The sequence below is a fragment of the Leuresthes tenuis genome, unplaced genomic scaffold, assembly GCF_036924035.1.
Source record: "Leuresthes tenuis unplaced genomic scaffold, fLeuTen1.0.hap1 SCAF_18, whole genome shotgun sequence".
NCBI classification, from domain to species: domain Eukaryota; kingdom Metazoa; phylum Chordata; class Actinopteri; order Atheriniformes; family Atherinopsidae; genus Leuresthes; species Leuresthes tenuis.
Window position 1 is genome coordinate 5,209,630 of NW_027325372.1, and position 18,055 is coordinate 5,227,684.

Genomic DNA, 18,055 nt, shown 5'->3' on the forward strand with positions numbered 1-18,055 from the left:
TTGCTTGACATATGATTTATCTGAACAGCAGTTTCAGGTCTCTCGGCGTATTTTCCACTTCACAGTACTCCAGATTCCTTTTTGCTACGTGACAGGTCTGAACTTCAAGCTACCCAATTGAGCATCTGGACTTATTTACCATGTAGTTGTAAAACATACAAAATGTGGTTTAGCATTGTTTTTGCAAACTAAGCAAAGGCTTTCCTCAAAGCCTCGCCGTGTCTCCAAACATGTGGCTTGGTGTCAACACCTGAAGATTTTCTGTTTTCTTGTCCCAGACACATTTCTAAACTCTTGAGGTTTGACGATTTATTTGTCTTTGTCTTGGGCTGTGGCTGACAAGCACAAGGCATACGGTAAGAACCTCGGATATGATGAAAAACTGCTTATTTGAGCTGAGAAAAGCCAGCTGATACGATAAGCAATTGATTGGGTGTCTGGTGTCTACTTGCCTTTCGAGGTATTGCAGGTGATAATTGCCGTAATGGCTTTCTGCACAGATAGGATGGAGGTGATATTTCTTAAAATGTCACAGGGAGGATTAAAGATTCGTTGGGCTTAATTCCTCACTGCACACAAATGTAAAGCGGTTCAAGTGATTCTGGAACATTGACTTCACTGGAAGAGAGGTGAATATAAGTAAATTGACTTGTTTCCACATGAAATCACAAGAATGAAACATGAATCTATTCTCTCTATTAGTAATATTTAGTAATATACCATAATGTTTTATGGTCTAACTTTTCCCCTTTGCCATGCCAACACCTTTCATTTGTGTATTTTTCTTTCCAGAGCAGGTCTTCTCAGTCTGTTCTTAGTGGGGAAGACTTACACCAAATAGCAGCGTTACTTGCAAGTGACTGCTCTGATTAATGTATTTACAGTAAGACAAAGGAGGCGCTACGTAAAGCTGGACAGTGAAAGGGAAATCAAATGAGCGCTCATTGAAACTCAAATGAATTAGATTAGAGTGTGAGCTGCCACTGAATGAACATGCATATTAGTCTGTTGTCAGGAGCTGCATGGGTAGAAAGGTGAAAGGACAAAGGGTAACTCTAGTTCGGCTCAGTTTCATTCAGCTGTCAAGGAACATTTGAATTCCGAAATGACTATTGTGGATGTCAAATTTGGCAGACTGATCAGTATTTGAGTGAGATTTGTGTTTTGTTTGAGCAGAATTGACATTTCAGTCAACATGGCCAAGTTGGGGCCATCTAATCCACATGGCAAGACTTTGCAATGGGATTGCCAGACAGCATTAATTAACCCACAGGCCAATTAATAATTGGTATTTGGATTTTCTTTAACTGGGGCATCTTCAGAGTGTCTACAGTGACAGGTTTTAAGAACATGTCAAAATAGATTTAAAAGTCCTCTGCAACCCGGTCGGGCACATCAGTCTGCATAAGCTCCTCTGTACACGGCCAGGAAAAGCATGATTTCCTTCCCACAGCCTTAGTCTTTTTGATTAATGCGTTAATGGCCAGCACTGAGAGTCCCATTACATTGGAGTTCAGAGTGAGTCACGTGTGTGTGTGTGTCTCTGGTAGTTAGAGCAGGAAATGTAATGTTTGTGTGTTTTCTCTCCTTTCATCTCCCATGTGCTGTCACATCACTCTGCCCTTAGTGTACCCGCCTCAGACACCAAGCCATTCCCCAGTCTGCTTCAAAGGGTTCCCCTCTGCAGTACTCACTGTCTCTAATTCACCATTTCTCTTTTCGATCACATAAATCTTACCTTTTGCAACTCATCCCCCTGTTCTTTGAGCCCATTCCTATTGTTCTATGGGTGCAAAGATTCCCTTCTATCTGATGATATCATCTTTTTTTGCCTTCTCCCAAATAAGCTTTTTTTCTTATTATATTTCATTCTTCCCCTCTCAGGGGACAAAAAGGTGGTAATCTTCTTTTTGCATATTTTTACTCTTTAATTTTCTTCTCCACTGCTGCAATATTTTAACTCCTTGTCCCTATGTATCTTTACCTATTGCCATCTCTTTCTCCTCTTCTGACAGCTGTTTTTTGGTCTTTTCCCCAAGCGTCCCTTTTCTAACCTCCTCCCCCTCTTCCTTTTTTCCTTTCAGATGAGATTGACATGTTGGAGCGTCTCTGGTTGTCAGGTATCTGCCACAATGATAAGATTGAGGTATGTTGTCTTACATGTTTTTATCCTCTACACTCATAATAAACTAAACCTAATTTAAATGGGTAAAATAGGCAGTAAGATGTGAAGAAGATACATATTTCTCCAACTTACTCACAGTCCCATTATTTAACAATTCAGGACATGATTAAAAAAAACTATTTTATACTAGGCATTAAGATATTAAGATTAGGTTAATACAACCTCAGAGGAACAGCTCATTACTTTTATACCATACCCAGTATTTATTGAGAAAAAGTAAATCATTGTGAGAAAGTCCACTCTTACTGCCTCCTTTAGGAAATAAAGTAGCAGCCAGGCGCTGCTAATCAAATGCACGTCATTAACTGACCATCAACAAAGCAGAAGCCTTAGCACTTTGCTGGTCTGGAGCATTCATGTTTATTAGCAAAGTGCTAATGAGGAAAGATATCAGCAATGATCTTGGAGAAGCAATTTGTGCTGACCATCAATCTGGGAATGGTTATAAAGCCATTTCCAAACTATCCTTGATTCTACAGTGAGTGAAAAACATTCAAGACAGATGTCAATCTTCCCAGGAGTGGACATTCCAGCAAGTTCACCCAAAGGTCAGACCGTGCAATGCTCAGAGTAATTGCAAAAAATCCATCTCAGACTCTACAGGCCTCAGTTAGCATGTTAGATGTTAAAGTTCATGACAGCACAATTAGGAGGAGGGTTGGAGGAGAAAGCCTCAGTTTCTGAAAAGAACATGGCAGCACAGCTTGGGTAAAGTTACATCTGAGAAAATTTATAAACTGAAAAAGCACTTTAAGGAAGAGGAGGCCAAAATGCCTCCACACAAATGAGAGAGACTTTCACAAGACTCTGTCCATGGTGCTGATCCCATGTGAGTCCAGACCGAGCACCATCTGAGGAATGGATTGTTTTCAGTTTTTTTGTCTTTCCTGCTGACAGATAACCTCCCTTTTTCCTCACAGTTAGTTTATTTTTTTCTTGCAGGTGATGAGCAGTAAGCTGGACATTGACAACATGGCAGGAGTGTTCTACATGCTGTTGGTGGCCATGGGCCTCAGTCTTCTGGTATTTGCATGGGAGCATCTGGTTTACTGGAAGCTACGACATTGTGTTAAGAAGTCTGGTGGGATGGACTTTCTCCTGGCTCTCAGCAGGGTAAGAGACTCAGTGTATAAGACTCATTCAGCTTGTAATCATAACACAACCTTTTTTCTTTAACAAACTGACTTTCTTATCATCAATACAAAATGTTGGTAAAACAAATTGAGTGCAACTTTGAATGGAAATGTTGTGACATTGCATATGCTTATCAAGATGGCACCACGACAAATGCATGCAGTAATTAAAGATAAAAGTGTGTGACTTTCTTTTGACCAACAAATGTGTAAAACTGGAAAAATTTAAATCTGAAAGGACAACAGTTTGGACCAGTCTTATCATGTTAGCCCTGGACAGGTTTTATGGTTAATACCAATCAACTAATGTGGCTTCCTTTTACTCCCACATGGTTTATATGATTGGTTCTCTTGTGACTTTGACAGGCCGATGTTTCATGTAATCACCTGGTTATTTTCAGTATTTTTTGGAAGAGCTTAGCTTTTAACATATGCTTTATATGGAGGGCTTTCTACATAGTTCTGTGAAATAAGCCATCTAACACATTAGATTATTCATAACACACCTCTCCATGAGAAACATTGTTATTTCAGCTACTTCAATAAGAGGAGACAAAACAGTGTTTCTACCATCTTGTTAAAAAAAACTCTTATTCGAGGTATCTCAGATAATGCTGAGATCGAAATGTTCCAGAACATAATTTAGTAAGCCATGTGAGTCTCATTTTTCAGATAAATGTTTTTTTGTTAGGCTCCCATTAATAAAATCACAAATCAAATACATACAAGACTCTGAGAAGTATACAAACCACCTGAAATACATATCCCAATACCCTCTGAAGTGGTATTTGATAGTGTTCCACGTTAACCAGAATGTATTCTAACAAAATAAAAATGCTGTCCTGACCAGATATAAAGCAACATTTCAAAAGCGCTGCCAGGTGGTTATAACACCAAAGGACAAAAACCAAAAGGTATCAGAGTTTTTACAGCAACACAACAATCTATCTGATTTGCATACTCTCAGCCTGAGAAAGGCAAACTAATCAGTGAAACAAGCTTATGGTTCCTAATTGAAGAGCACTGGCAAATGATTTCTACAGGAGCAGGTGTTTCGAAAGATAAATGTGTGAAAACCTTTGAATTTCCTTTTCTGGTTTTGAAACAAAATGAATATCCCTCACTAACTACAGTCTTGAAGTTCACCTTATGCAGGAAATGGCTTTATAGATGGAGACAGATTAAGAAATGCTTTTCAGACACAATAGAGGTATGGATTACCAAAAAAAGAAGAAAAAGGCATAATAGGTATCACTCAAGTTGATACTTGTTTCTGGCACTCAGCAGAGACAAGGAGGTAGAGCCGAAACAAGGAAAATCATTATCCATGGCATCATTCCAAGGGGAGCCCAAAGGGTCCAGGGCAGTGATCACTTTGCTGTATCACAGCTATTTCCTTTGCAATCTCAATAGTGTTTCTGTAACCTGCGCTTGGGGTCTTGGAAACATTTAGTATAGATCTTTTAATGGAAAAGAGAGGCTACAGAGGAAACGAGGAAAGTAATGAGGAAAGAAAGGCTACGGATTGACTGGAGAGATGGAAACAGGGAGAAAAAAGGAGGTGTCTAAAAGGGATAGTACAGTACAGAGATGAGGCGTGTGATTGGGGAGGGAAAGTGAGGAGAAGTGGGACGATAAGGGAGGGAAACTTTGAGATAAAAAGAGAGCTGAGCCAGCCAAGGAGACAGAGGGAAGTTTTAGATTGTAGAGGTAGTGGAGTATAAGAGGTTTTAGGGAGGTGTAAAAGAGAATGGGTGGGGTGGGGGGGTTAAGCCAAAGGAACTGAAAGGAAGGAAGACAGAAAGAGACAGAAATCTGTTGAAATTGTGTGAAATAGGCTTTATAAAGCATTCGTCCTTACGCAGTGTCTATAAAAACTAGGGGAAAGTACTGCTCGGCTTTCTGATATGATGTTCCACAGGATTTCAAATAAAAGCTTTATTTTTTAGAGCCGCCCCTCAAAAAGAGAAACAAAGCATTGGCCACATTCATACTATTGGACAAGGGAGGGGCAAGGGACATGTCTACATCCAGAGCCTAAGCATTTTGTTGTGTCTAGGGGTTAAGTCGAACTTGATCAAGGCTTCTTTTTGGGCTTTCAGCCAAGGCTTTTAGCCTGCCAAATTCCCTTGGGACAAACAGGGATACTCTGAAATGAGGTAGCATCAAAATCAGGGTTTACCTGGAGGTCTGCTTTAGACTCCGTTGTAAGCTTAGGGTGAATATATTTACAAAATGCAGAAAAAGATAATCTGTGTCTACCATAAAAGCTTTGAAATCAGCGGAGAGGCCATCCTGGACATGACCACTGGATTCAGATTCTGTTGGTGAGGTTTTTAACCAATAATTTTCTTTTCATTGTTAGTTAAACAGCGAAATGATTCAACTGAAAGACTGTGGTACAAAAAAATCTAAGCTGCAATTAAAAGCAGCTGGTTTATTCTAACCAAATCTTCTTTTTAGTGTGTTACACATGGTTATGGTTGTGTACCTATAACCTTCATATGCACCAGCATATGAACAGAACAACTTTCATTACTTGTACTTTACACATGACCAAACTTGTGAGGACCATTTGAACACTACCATTTTTGTTTTGCTGTATGGGTATTTTCTTAATCTTTTTGTTTATTGAAATGGTTTATTACATATTTATGGTTGGAGTGTTTTTTTGTTTTCTGTGCTTCCTACTTAATGTGAAATCACCCACCTTCAGTTTACTGTGATGGGCAATTACATATATATGTTTGAATGCTTTCTTTTTCTGCCCTAATTGGTACTATATCCCAGCCTATGCACACCTTTTCAACTATTTATTTATCAGTGCCGTGTTGTGGGAAAATTGTGCACTCTAGTACTGTTTCAGAGGAGGTCCGGTAGAGTTTACAATGTCACTGTAAATTGTAGGTGAATTTTTGGGCAGTAAAGAAGTTTTTGGATCAGATCTTTGATAACCTGACAACAGGCAGGCGCTGGCTCAAGGATAGCACTATGCCACAGTGATTCAGTGGTATAAACTTAGCTGTTACTTTTGCACAAAAACATTTGCAATCTAGACAATGTACTAGTTATAAAACATGATCACAGTTAATCACAATATGCAAACATGATGAAATCGCATGATAAAACACATGTACACGTGCTCTATGGTGGCAGAGGAGAGAATTGTTTTTTAATTTAACATTAAATGATAGAACAATCCAACAACAAAATTTCCAAACAGCTACCCCTAATTGCAGCTTAGATTTTACCTTCAGACAGAGGATTTTTGGTTTATAAAAGTTTAAATAGTTCAGGGCCAAAGTACATCTCGGGTCTTCTGGTGCATTATGAACCTGCAAGACATCTGAGGTGGTCAGGAAAAGGTTGGTTTTCTGTTACCAGAGAGAGAACAAAACATGGAGAAGCTGCTTTCAGTTTTTCTGCACTATATATGTGTAAAAGTAAATGAACTGGAAAAGGAAATGAAAAAAAGGCAGCAGAATCTGATTCCATTGACAGAGTCATAGTGATGACTGATACATTTTGCCTATTGCAGTAGAATTTTTTTCCAACTGTATTGCAGCTGAAATAAAGAGTTGGAGAGCTGCTGAACCTTGCTCCTCCACACCTGGTCTCTCCATCTCAACCAGTAGATTAAACAGTCTCTTTCGTCATGGCACTGCCTTATTCCAGAGTTAGTCTGTCTGCCCCGAGGGTATTTGTGAGGCCAAAAGCCTGGGTCCCTGGCGCCCCCGCTTAAGCCCTGGAAGTCACAGTGGAGACTATATTGGCCAGTGCATGCACTCACTCACCTGCTTTTGGTGTCCTAATGCAAATGGGGAGACCAAGTAATATTAGTTGTTTTGTTTTAATCCGGTATCTCTATGCTTGTGTCTAAAAGTGTCTCTGTGTGCAGGTGTAACTTGCTCCCAACTTGCTCTTATTGCTTCTGTTCTGTAAATATTCTTTGCCGGCATTTCGTCATCGCTCCTCTGTCAGGTTTTGTTTTTCCTGAACTCTCCCTTGACTTGCACTATGCACATGAAAATGCACTTTAAACTCTGTGGGAATTTTTTGTCAGATTAAATCTGATTAATCCAATTTTTTTGTAAGATGTCCGATTTCACCTCGTTTGCAGATCTCTTGGTATTTTCCATGTATGGCTGAGCAGCCATGACCACTCGCTTCCTAATGCCTTGAACCAGATCTTTGCACATTTTGATAACCATGTCAGCACAGAGCTTGATCAAACAGCATCACCACCCCGGGTGGAACCTGCACTTGTTTTACAGCTCCACTGGGTGAGAACCACCCTGAGGATGACTCCAAAGCAACGGAACCAGGCGGGATACCAGGCCACACACTGAAGTCATGTACTGACCAGCTAGCGGGGGGTGCTCTCTGATATCTTCAATCTATACGTGCAGCAGGCTGTAGTCCCTATGTGCCTTAAAACCACCAGTATCGTCCCTCTACCCAATTGCTATCTCAATTGCACTTCACACTACCCAGCCTCATTTGGAGCACCCCAATAGATACGCCAGGATCTTATTGGTTGACTTCAGCTCTGCTTTCAATACAGAACGTCTTGGGGGGTAACTGCACATCATTCACTCTCACCCTGCACACAGTAGTGCCACAGGGTGGTGTCCTCAGCCCAGCCCTCATCACTCTGTTCACTCACGACCACATGACCATTCACTCCTCTATCACTCTTGTGAATTTTGCAGATGACACCACCATAATAGGACTGATAACACGTTCAATACGTTGCTCAGTGGTGTTTAGAAAGCAATCTTGTCTTGAACAAAACCAAAACAAATTAGATTATTAGGGACTTTCGGAAGGCCAGGAAAACGACCACCCGCCTTCACTGTCCCAAACAGACTGAGGACGCTCAGGACTGGAACAATGTCCTCCCCCACCCCCATATAAGCTGCTGAAATGCATCAGGTCACTTTCACTTTCATCGGCATGCAAATCAACCTGTAAATAACCTGCAGTCTGTAAATATATTATCCACTGCACTACAATATTGCACTCCTTTTTTTATGTTTCTTGTTTACCTGCATATATTTAAAAGTTTCCCTATTGTTTGTGTTGTATTATGTCTACTTGTATTGAATCATATGTATATTCCTGCTAGTGCCTCGAAGTGGAACTCCTGCCACTGGGACTACTGATTCATGTGTCCCGAGGGGCCATTCTTATAGCCTCTCCATCAGATCTGTGTACCGGTGGGGAACAGAGATTTACAAGAGGCTCCACGCATTTTATCTTTAATATGTGATAGAGATCATATGAATCATTTTCGACCACTGCATGAGTGATAATAGAGATTTTAGATTTACATGGCCACTCTCAGTCCTGCTAATTGAGTGCCATCCATCTACAGTGAGGTGTAAATATATGAAGGTTGAGGGGAAAAGCATGCAGAGGAGAAAGAAGAGCTTATCAGACGCAATTTTCAGCAGATTGATTCTGCGCTGGGTTCATGCTCTGACAATTTGCACCCGTTTCTGGTGCTTTGGCTTTATGTTTTACTTACATTGTTGCATAGATGTGAGGCAGGCAGGTGAAAAGATATAACTCAAACTTAGATAAAACTCACAAACTAACTCCACTACAGGAAAAGATGCAGGGTATCCAATAAGTCCAAACAAATGAAAATGTAAACGGACGGCAAAAATTTACAACAGCCGGGAAAAAAGAGTGGGGAAATAAGCAGGGAAAAGTCTCTGTCCTAATATGTCCTATTCAAACTTTAAGAAAAGAGCATAATATACAATACTGGTTTGTGAAAGTTTCTTTGGGAATCAGAGTAATTTATGCATAATCTTTAGAGTTTGTGATATCCCTGTTTTACTTTTTCTTTCAATACAAAAAAAGATAGATTAACTTGTGATTTTACTCTTCTAGTTTATTTCTCACTTATTCTTTCTGGAGTCACACATCCAGTGTGTACTTGAAACAAGTTGATTTATAATTTCAGAAAAGGTTGTTTGTGTTGTATTATGTGTACATTGTGTCTACTTGTATTGAATCATATGTATATTCCTGCTAGTGGAACATATATGTATATGTATGTGTATATATATATATAAACCTCGTTCAAACTTGGGAAATAAGGGAAATAATTAGCAGGTAAGTTTTGCTTTCTGTGTGACTATCTTTAATTTTTTCATCTAGCATGTGGTATTCTCTGTCTTTTTGCAGGATTCATTACAACTTTAAGGGTGAAAAAGGTGAATTGAAGAATGGCTCTGCAACTTTCCAAACTTCTGAATATTTTTCACCTAATTTTCAGAAGCTGGTTGAAAAAATCTATATGTACTGTATGTCAGACATGGTCTCCTGCAGATAGCTTTTATACGGTCTGTATAGAAATCTGATTAAAGACGCTCAATAGATTTCCTTTACAAAATTGGGAATGTCAAGCTCTCTGTGTCTCTCTGTCTCTGACACACAGAGACACAGTTCGTCCTTATCACACTTGGCAGCCAGCTGGTCTAATTACAGTCTCTTTCTTATCTCTCCACCCAGGGAATGTACAGTTGCTGCCAGTTTGAGGATGAGACGGCACCAGGAGGAAGCAAAAGCTCTTTGCCCCAATACCACACTGTGACCACTATGCCTACTGTCCCCCAACAGCATCTTGTGACAGCCACGGTGAACAACACAACTGCCATTGCCATGGTACAACAACAGCAGCAACAGAAGCATCACCAACAGCAACAGGGGCCAACGTATACTACTATGTTACCTGGATCACCACCAACTACAGGACATTCAGCAATGGCTCTGGGCCCCTCAAACAGCCCCTTACTGGAAGGCCCCATGCCTTGCTCCACCTTCTTGCCTCGCCATGACCGTAGGCTGGCTGTTGTTGATCGTTGGAACAGGCCAAAACCTGAGAAGGTCATGAGTGCAGGCAGCAGTGGAGGAGTGGGTGTTGGTGGAATTGCAGGAGGGATCACTGAACTACAGGCCCAACAGCAGTATCAGCAAAATCTTGGACAGCACTGGAGTCTGCAAGGAGGAGTTGCAGGTGGAGCAGGAGGAGGAGGTGACACAGGATTAGATGAATATAAGCGTTACTATGGTCCTATAGATCCAGAGGGGCTAGGAACTAACTCAGACCAACAGGCAGGGGGCCCTCAGCAGACTCCCAAAGCCAATCCTCGAGGACTTAAGGCCTCAGGGATGCCACGGCTGCCTCCTAAAGGTCCCCTACAAGGCCAAGGGCATTTAATCTCCAAGCCACCTCCACCACTCCCATCTTCTCCACGTAGGCCTCCCTTCTGGAGACGAGGAAGCCTAGCTCAGGCAAGGAGAAAAGGCTCAGGAGGCCCCCTGTATGAGAACATACTCCCTCTAGGGAGGCGAGGAGGTGGGAGGTATGGAGCAAGTGATGGAGGTGGAAGGAGGGGACGCCGCCCACCTCCACCTCCCCCTCTTCCAGTCCCCCTTTCTTCTCCAACACACACTCCTACTACTCCTTCCTCTCCATGCCGTTTCTATTCATCCTGCTCCAGTGCGTCGTCCTCTTCCTCTTCCTCCTCCTCATCTTCATCCTCTTCTTCATCATCTGTGTCACTTTCTCGGTCAAATTCCCCCTCCTCCTGCTCCAGTGACAGCTCCTATAACTCCTCACTGAGTTTCCGTTACCGAGCTGGCGATCGGGATTTAATGGTCGATGACGAATATGACTCAGATCTTCTCACAGAGGAGTCCAGCCTCCTTCAGGGTTCACGGAGGAAGATTCGCTCCCGGCGCATGTCATCACGCTCACTGCCATGCAGCCCGCCACCTCCTCCAGTACCACCACGGAAACCAAAACCACAGAGAGTTTATGGGAGAGAGAGAACCAGCAGTCAGCTGGCGCAGTTACAGGAGTGGTGGGCATCGTGGGGTGACAGAGAGCGGGGGAGGGGAGGGACAACAAGCAGAGGGATTGGAGGAGTAGGTCGAGAGGAGAAGAGACACCAAAAAGAGAGAGAACGTGAGAGAAAGAGGAGGAAGAAGGGACGGAAAAAGAAGAAAAGGGAGGAGAGGGAGAGAGAAAGGGAGCGAAAGCGGCGCAAAGCGAAGAAGAAGAGGAAGAAAGACGATAAGATGAAGAAGAGAGAGCGAAAAAGGTCCGAGCAAGAGGGCGGAGATCCTGAGAAAAGAGAGGAACTCAAATCAGGAACACCGGACTTCCCATCATACCCACCTTTGAGGCGAGAGTCATTTAGAAAAAAGAGTGAGAGCTCAATCAGAAGCTATGGATGGAACATCCCAGGTGAAGAGGAGAGGAAGGAAAGAGAAGAGAAAGAGAGGGATGATGGGGAAGACAGCAGAATTAAGGAGAGACAGCTCAGACGAAGGAACAGCAAGCACTATCATAGCTCTAGTAGTAAGCCCTCTACATCTGTCAAGTTCTGGGGTGCAGGAAACCCATCCTCTGATGCTATTCCATCTGCCTTTTTTCCCTTGTTACCAGTTTCCTCTAAGAGGAGGAAGAGTAAAAGTTCAGACCGAGATGCTGCTGGAATAGAGGGAGAGAGGAGACCACTGTTGGGACGGAATGAAAGAGGTGAGATGCACTCCAAGGAGGGGTTGTCCTTCCATGAGTGGGGGTCTGAAGTAGGGGATGAGGAAGATTCTGAACCAGACAGAAGGAAAACAGAGCGTGGGAAAAGGCATGGAGGAGGAAGGACTATATCTGATGAGGAACGAGAGCGTGATAAGGTAATTGGGATTTATTCCGATGATGATGGTTCCTCGGGAGAATTTGGAAAGTTTGAGAGGTACTGGGAAGATCATGAAGGAAGGGCAGTGGGAGGGATTGGAGGTGGTGGTTGGTTTTTCAGTACTTATCCCTCCAGGGATAAAACTGGTAGCATCAACAGTAGAGACGACCTGTTCCTGGAGCGTGGAGAAAGGTGGGGAACAGCAGAAAGTGGGTGGGGTTCTAATGCAGGTGGAGGAGGCGGAGGAGAGAGAGGGTGGGGATCAGGTTCTCACTGGCCTCCACCTCCTCTCACTCCACCACCTCCACGACGATACTGGTCAGTGGATAAACTACATATACAGGATGAGAAGAAGAGTAAGCGCAAGTCAAAAGACAAGGGAAGAGGGCACGCAGCTTGTTCCTCCTGTCATTCCCCCAGACATCATCCACTCTCCTCCAAATGGGCCCGCGTAACTTCACGAAGCCAGGAAGAGCTGTACCACCACTGCCAGAGTTTTGGTGGTCCCTTAAAGTCAAAACACGACTCCTCATCCTCGTCCAAACCCGATCGATCACACAATCCATCTAAATCTGGCAGCCAGTCCAACCTCAGTATCCAGCAACGGACACAGAGAACAGATAGGGATCGAGATCGAGGAAGACAAGCATCCCCACCTCAGTCTCTTATACCCAACTTGCCACCCCAACTTCCTGCCCTTCCAGCTCCGCCATCCTCATCTCACTCTATCCATGCTCCTCCCCCAACCTCTTCTTCTTCTATATCGTCTCCCTCTGTGGTCTCATCCACACAGGGTGCATCCCAGGTCTCCTCCATGGCTTCGGCAAGTGCCAAACTGCAGTACCAGAGACTGCGCTCTGTTCCCCAGCCCCAGAGATTTCCTCCTTCTCCTCACTTACCCCTCAAAACCAAGAGTCTTTGCTCGCGAAGGGGCTCAGCCCAATTTTCCAGTGTAGAGAGTGAAGTCTGAAGTTTAGCAAGATATCAAAAGTCATAGGAAAGCCCTGCAAGACTGATGCTGAACAGATGATCTGGCTGCACATCAGCAAACATGGCTGCAATGCAAAGTCAGTACAGTACATGCACTGTGCCCTTTCCTAAAGTTCTGCACAAAGGTAACTGAAAGCCAAACAAATCCAGTGGAGTATATCAAAGGAACACAGGACCATTCTCGTGTTTACTGTTGTTTCCTTATATTCCTCTCGATATGTGAAAGACAACAACGGCAGCAATGACTTGGATTCTGAACTAAACTAACCAATAAAGGCAAATCAAACATCGCAAGCGGTGCAACTGAAGGAGTTAAAGCAGACAGGCAGTTACTATATTCAGAGAAATCTTTCTGCTTGCTGAGGGCTCAGGAACTTTATAGTACTGTAGCCTGCTGCTCTCAGAAGCCTTGAACACAGAACAGTGTTCTGATTGGTTTTTCTTTATTCTTTTGTTCTTTTAAACAAATTGCTTACTCTGATTTTCCCCTTCCCCTAACAAACTGTTTACACCCCCGCAGAACTGTGACACCCACCGGAGGCACCTTTGTTGTCTGATCAATACCTTCCTCTTTAGAGGGACGAGAAGGTGATAACCACCCACTTTTCTGGTATTCATTGCTTTTCTTTTGCTCCCGTTTCCCCCCGACTTTCTTGCCTCTTAATTCTTCTATCCTTTTTTGTTGTTTCTCTTTCTACTTTTCTACTTCTTTCACATCTTATTTACATGTGAATCTTCCCATCTCTCTGGTCCTCTCCTCACCTTTTTCCCCTCTTGGCTCCTCTCCTTGATGTGATTATTCTGTGTGTCAGTGCTTTTCTGTGTTTGTATTCTTGACAACAGGGTAAGTCAGCTGTGACTGATATTCTTCTGGCTTAATGAAAAGCTGAGTGCCAAACTTAAGTAGAGCTCAACATCAATCTGTATAATGTTAGCAGCTGTGTTTCCTTTTATCTTGCACAGTATTACACCATCTCCAAAACCTGTGCACATGCTAATACACACACAAACACACACAAAAGTACCCACAAATACTTACATAAAGGTACATGCAAGACACATGTACGCGAACAAGTCAATTCATTAACTCTCCTTCTTGAGCAATACATTATTCAGCATTTGTTCATGTTAAAGCTTTATATTTAAAGACCATTACTTTACTTCTGTGTTATAGTTGTTGTTGCTATTGATGGTGTTCTATATGTCAAGACAAGTATTAAATCTAATACAATGTAATCACTGTGCCATACTACTCAAGCTTGGGTGCACATGAAATGTTTTCTCAACTACCAAACTACAAAAATGAAGGCAGTTTCTGTTCCCTGCCTGTGTTCGTCTGAATGTAAAGTCAGCCACCAACGTGTGTGCTGCGACAAAAATTACTGTAAGATACTTGAAGAGGGAAACCGTAGCATTCCAGAGGGTTTACATGCATGATTAAGAAATAGACAGAGCTAACATTGGTTGTTGTTGACAAAGCCTGATGAGCAACAATATGCTAATCTTCTCGGGTAAATCTACAGTACATGCTAAAGAGTGACAACTGCAGTGACTACACATTGATTTAACCTTTCTGTTTGTTTGATATGTTCTCCAGCAAGAGGTTGAATTGGCACCAAGGCTAGAAAAGAGAAAACCTTTGCAAAACTTATTAAACCAGGTTTACTTGCTACTAAGCAAGAGTTTAAACAGTCAGGTGGTGATTAAAAGATTGTTGATATGATGCAGGGAAGTTAGTACTTCTAGCCTTATACTAATCACTCCTGCCATATATGATGTGTCAAGTGTGAGCATGAAGGTGTGCTATGTAATGATCGAACAAAGATTTGATTGCCTACATTTATTGCCAGTGCCGTTTTGATGTCAAAGCGACTGTGCCTGTTGCATTCTAGTAAATGAGATAAATGTTGGATCTGAGCGTTGATTTATGATAGACACAATGGCACTTCCTGTGACGTTTTGTTTTAAAAAAGTATTTCTCACCTTGTAAATGTTTAACCAAGAGCTATAACTTTTTAATCAGGCTGATACCAGCAGTTGCAATCCGATGTCAAGTGCTTAGCTCAAGTTATTAGTTACAACCATCAAAATTTTAATTTTTATATTTGCATAAACTGGCCATCAGTAGAGTGCTAAAGAAGAGCCATTTGAGTTTTTTTATTTGCTAAAAATGCCTGAGCCATCTTTCCCAAAGGTCTGTTCAACTCATGTTGATTGCCTGGAACTGCATCTGAGCCATAATTTACTTAAACTGAAGAAAACAAAGGAGAAATTAAGTTTTTAACATAAATTTGCTGTGTAGTTTGTGTGATTTTCTTTGCAAAAAAACCCCAAAAACATATATTTCACATATATATTTGTGGCAGTGGGTAGAATTAGAGAAAATTGATGTTGATATTTGAGAATATAATTTGTCATTCCAGCTCCATTTAAATGAAAAAAAAATTCAAAAATGTTTTAAAAACACAATTTTCATCATCTTTACTGACATATTACAGTTTACTATCAGCAATCGATAACACAAATCTTAATAAAACATGGAAGAACCTGAAGTGTGACATGTTTCTCTGCATTCACATAGCAGGAAACTTAAAATTGTTGCCCCAAACACAAAAAAGCTAATTTTACTTGCTTCGTGTCAAAGCTATAGCTGAATCACTATGGCATGAGCGAAGATATGTGACGGTACACAAGCTCAATTGCACAGCAGGTACCAGCGATGAAACCAGAAAGTTTGGGTGTTTTCCCAGAAAATTGAGCCACTGATATTTCCTTTTTCCCTTCTAATCTTTTCCTCATGTCTATCCATTGTGCTGGTGTGTCTGCAATTGTAAAGCTGGTTGTTTTTTTTGTTTTTTTAAAAAAAGAGTGGATATATTTATTTCACCTAAAAAAAATAGCATATCTATATATAGATATATATTATAGTATATTTCAAGACTCTAAACTCTATGTTATCTAAGTTTGTCTGCTAAATTTATGGTATTATCTTGATGAAAATGTCTTTTTTGTCTGTCTCCCTCGTCTCAAACCTCCTGCCCAGCTCCCTAACCCCCAGTGAAAACAGAGACCAGTATGTAACTGTGTTTTTGCTCACTAAGACCAACCATCCGCCTCCATTAGCTATATAAAGTAGCTAACGTTAGGAATTCAACATGGTGACAATGTGGGGGGGTGTGTGCGAGTGTCTTATGACCGTGTCACTGTAGCAGTGGTGGCGTGTGTTTGTCTATCCAGAGGGGCCTTTATTTTTCGTTTGGGCTACAGATGAAGTACTAATTAAATCTTTTATGGATACAGCAGCTTTTACCACAACTCTCTCATGTGTAGGGGTCATATTCTCGACCCTGTTTTGGGTTAACTGGATCCATGAGTTTATACCGTAGTGTACAGTGAAATGACCTCTTTGAAACACAATGTAGCGAGCAGCACAGGCTTTTTTGCATTTCCCAGTAGCTGTATTGCTATGAAAACCATGCACAGCTACCCCTGCCAACCAACACAAGTGGTATATATAAAAACTTTGATAAACGTGCATAGTGTAATGTATCTGCCAAACTGCTGTGCTGTAAAACAAATAAGTAAAAAAAGAATGACACACTACAAAAACTTGGTTTCTTAATTTTTACAAAACTGGAAAAGCTATTTTGACACATGTCAGGGGCAGAGCTAAACCTGTTTGTTTGTGCAGTTTCCACTAAGGCAAAACGTTGCCGAACCAGGGCTTTCTTCTTTTAACAGAACACATTTTCGAAAATAGTTACTAACAATATTTTTCATGGTTTCCACAGCAGTGACGATTGTGGGATCATTTTGTTCCATTTGTTCCTTTAGTCTGTTGAGCCAGCTTATTGTAGTTGCTTTTTCTTGAACCGATTCCATCCCTTTTGCATTGGATCATGTGGCCAAACCAGTGAAATAGGGTCTCTTTCTTTTCCTTAATAAGCCCCACTTCCATCAGTGTCTACATGCATAATAAGATTAACCATGTAATCGGCAAAGTATCTGCATCTCCAGATTGTGGAGAGCCATCTCATTTTGCATGATTGCTGGCCAACGTTATTGATTTAAAGTCGCTGGACATTGATTTTGTGCCCTTTTTCCCTTTTGTGTAAGCCCAGTTTTAGCCTGCAGTGGAAGCACATCCACAGTTTTTGCTTAGATACCTCTGAACAATGTCTTAAAGCCTTGTATTACTACTGCTGTATTGACTGACTGTATGGGACAATGGGTGGTTGTTCTGTGCTTTATTGTCAGTACCTCACACACATACACAGACCAATAAACACAACAAAGAAATTCAATTCACACACACAAGCACACACATTCACAGATGTGGTAAGAAGCTGCCACCACTCTGCTATAGCCACATCTGCCAAACAGTGGGGTCAATGACAATATTGTGCTGTACTGCAAGCAGGACAAAAATAAAAGAAAATTTTAATAAAGAATTGAAACAAGTCTCTGAGTTTTCTTCTGCTGGTTGGATGAGTGTATACAGATAGTAGATTTTTTTATTTTAGGAATCTGGCTGACACCAAATGGCCTAATGTAGGGTATACAGACATGGTCAAAACCAAAAAGTGCTTTTATTTTGAAGAAACAAATTGAAAATGCAGTGGACTATATATGTCAGAATATGAATATACAGCTCCACAACACCAGTTACTGCTGCCTCCAAAATGAATATAAGGTGACTTAAAAAGAAAAAGAAAATCCAGGCTTAGTGCAAAACTGTTATTGGATAGTATCTGTCTGAAGTCGGTTATGAAAATGAGGTTGTGTGTTTTTTCACTAACAGTTTAAAATCTATGCACAATAACACTTGGAGCACATGGCATATATGAGAGAACACATAGTATACTCGGACATTAGCTTATGAACTGATGTATATTTTCCTTGTATGCAACTGGTCCATGGACAGTTTATACAGATTTATCTTTCAAAAACAATCTCGTTGCCAGCTTTGCTTTGAAATTGCCCATGTTGTTAAAACCCCAGCACACAGGGCTGGAGTGGGACAGCCTTGG

The 18,055-nt window shown here is 41.5% G+C and overlaps 1 protein-coding gene across 1 annotated transcript in view; it reads left to right on the forward strand.

Moving 5' to 3' along the window:
- Positions 1 to 17,448, forward strand: part of LOC140275083 (uncharacterized) — a 33,859-nt gene extending 16,411 nt beyond the window's left edge. Inside the window, exons 6-8 of the mRNA XM_072370473.1 lie at positions 2,085 to 2,146; positions 3,128 to 3,298; positions 9,844 to 17,448. Of these exons, the coding sequence (XP_072226574.1) occupies positions 2,085 to 2,146; positions 3,128 to 3,298; positions 9,844 to 13,005 (3,395 nt within the window). The 3' untranslated portion in view covers positions 13,006 to 17,448. The remainder of the gene's footprint in view (positions 1 to 2,084; positions 2,147 to 3,127; positions 3,299 to 9,843) is intronic.
- The last annotated feature ends 607 nt before the right edge of the window (positions 17,449 to 18,055 follow it).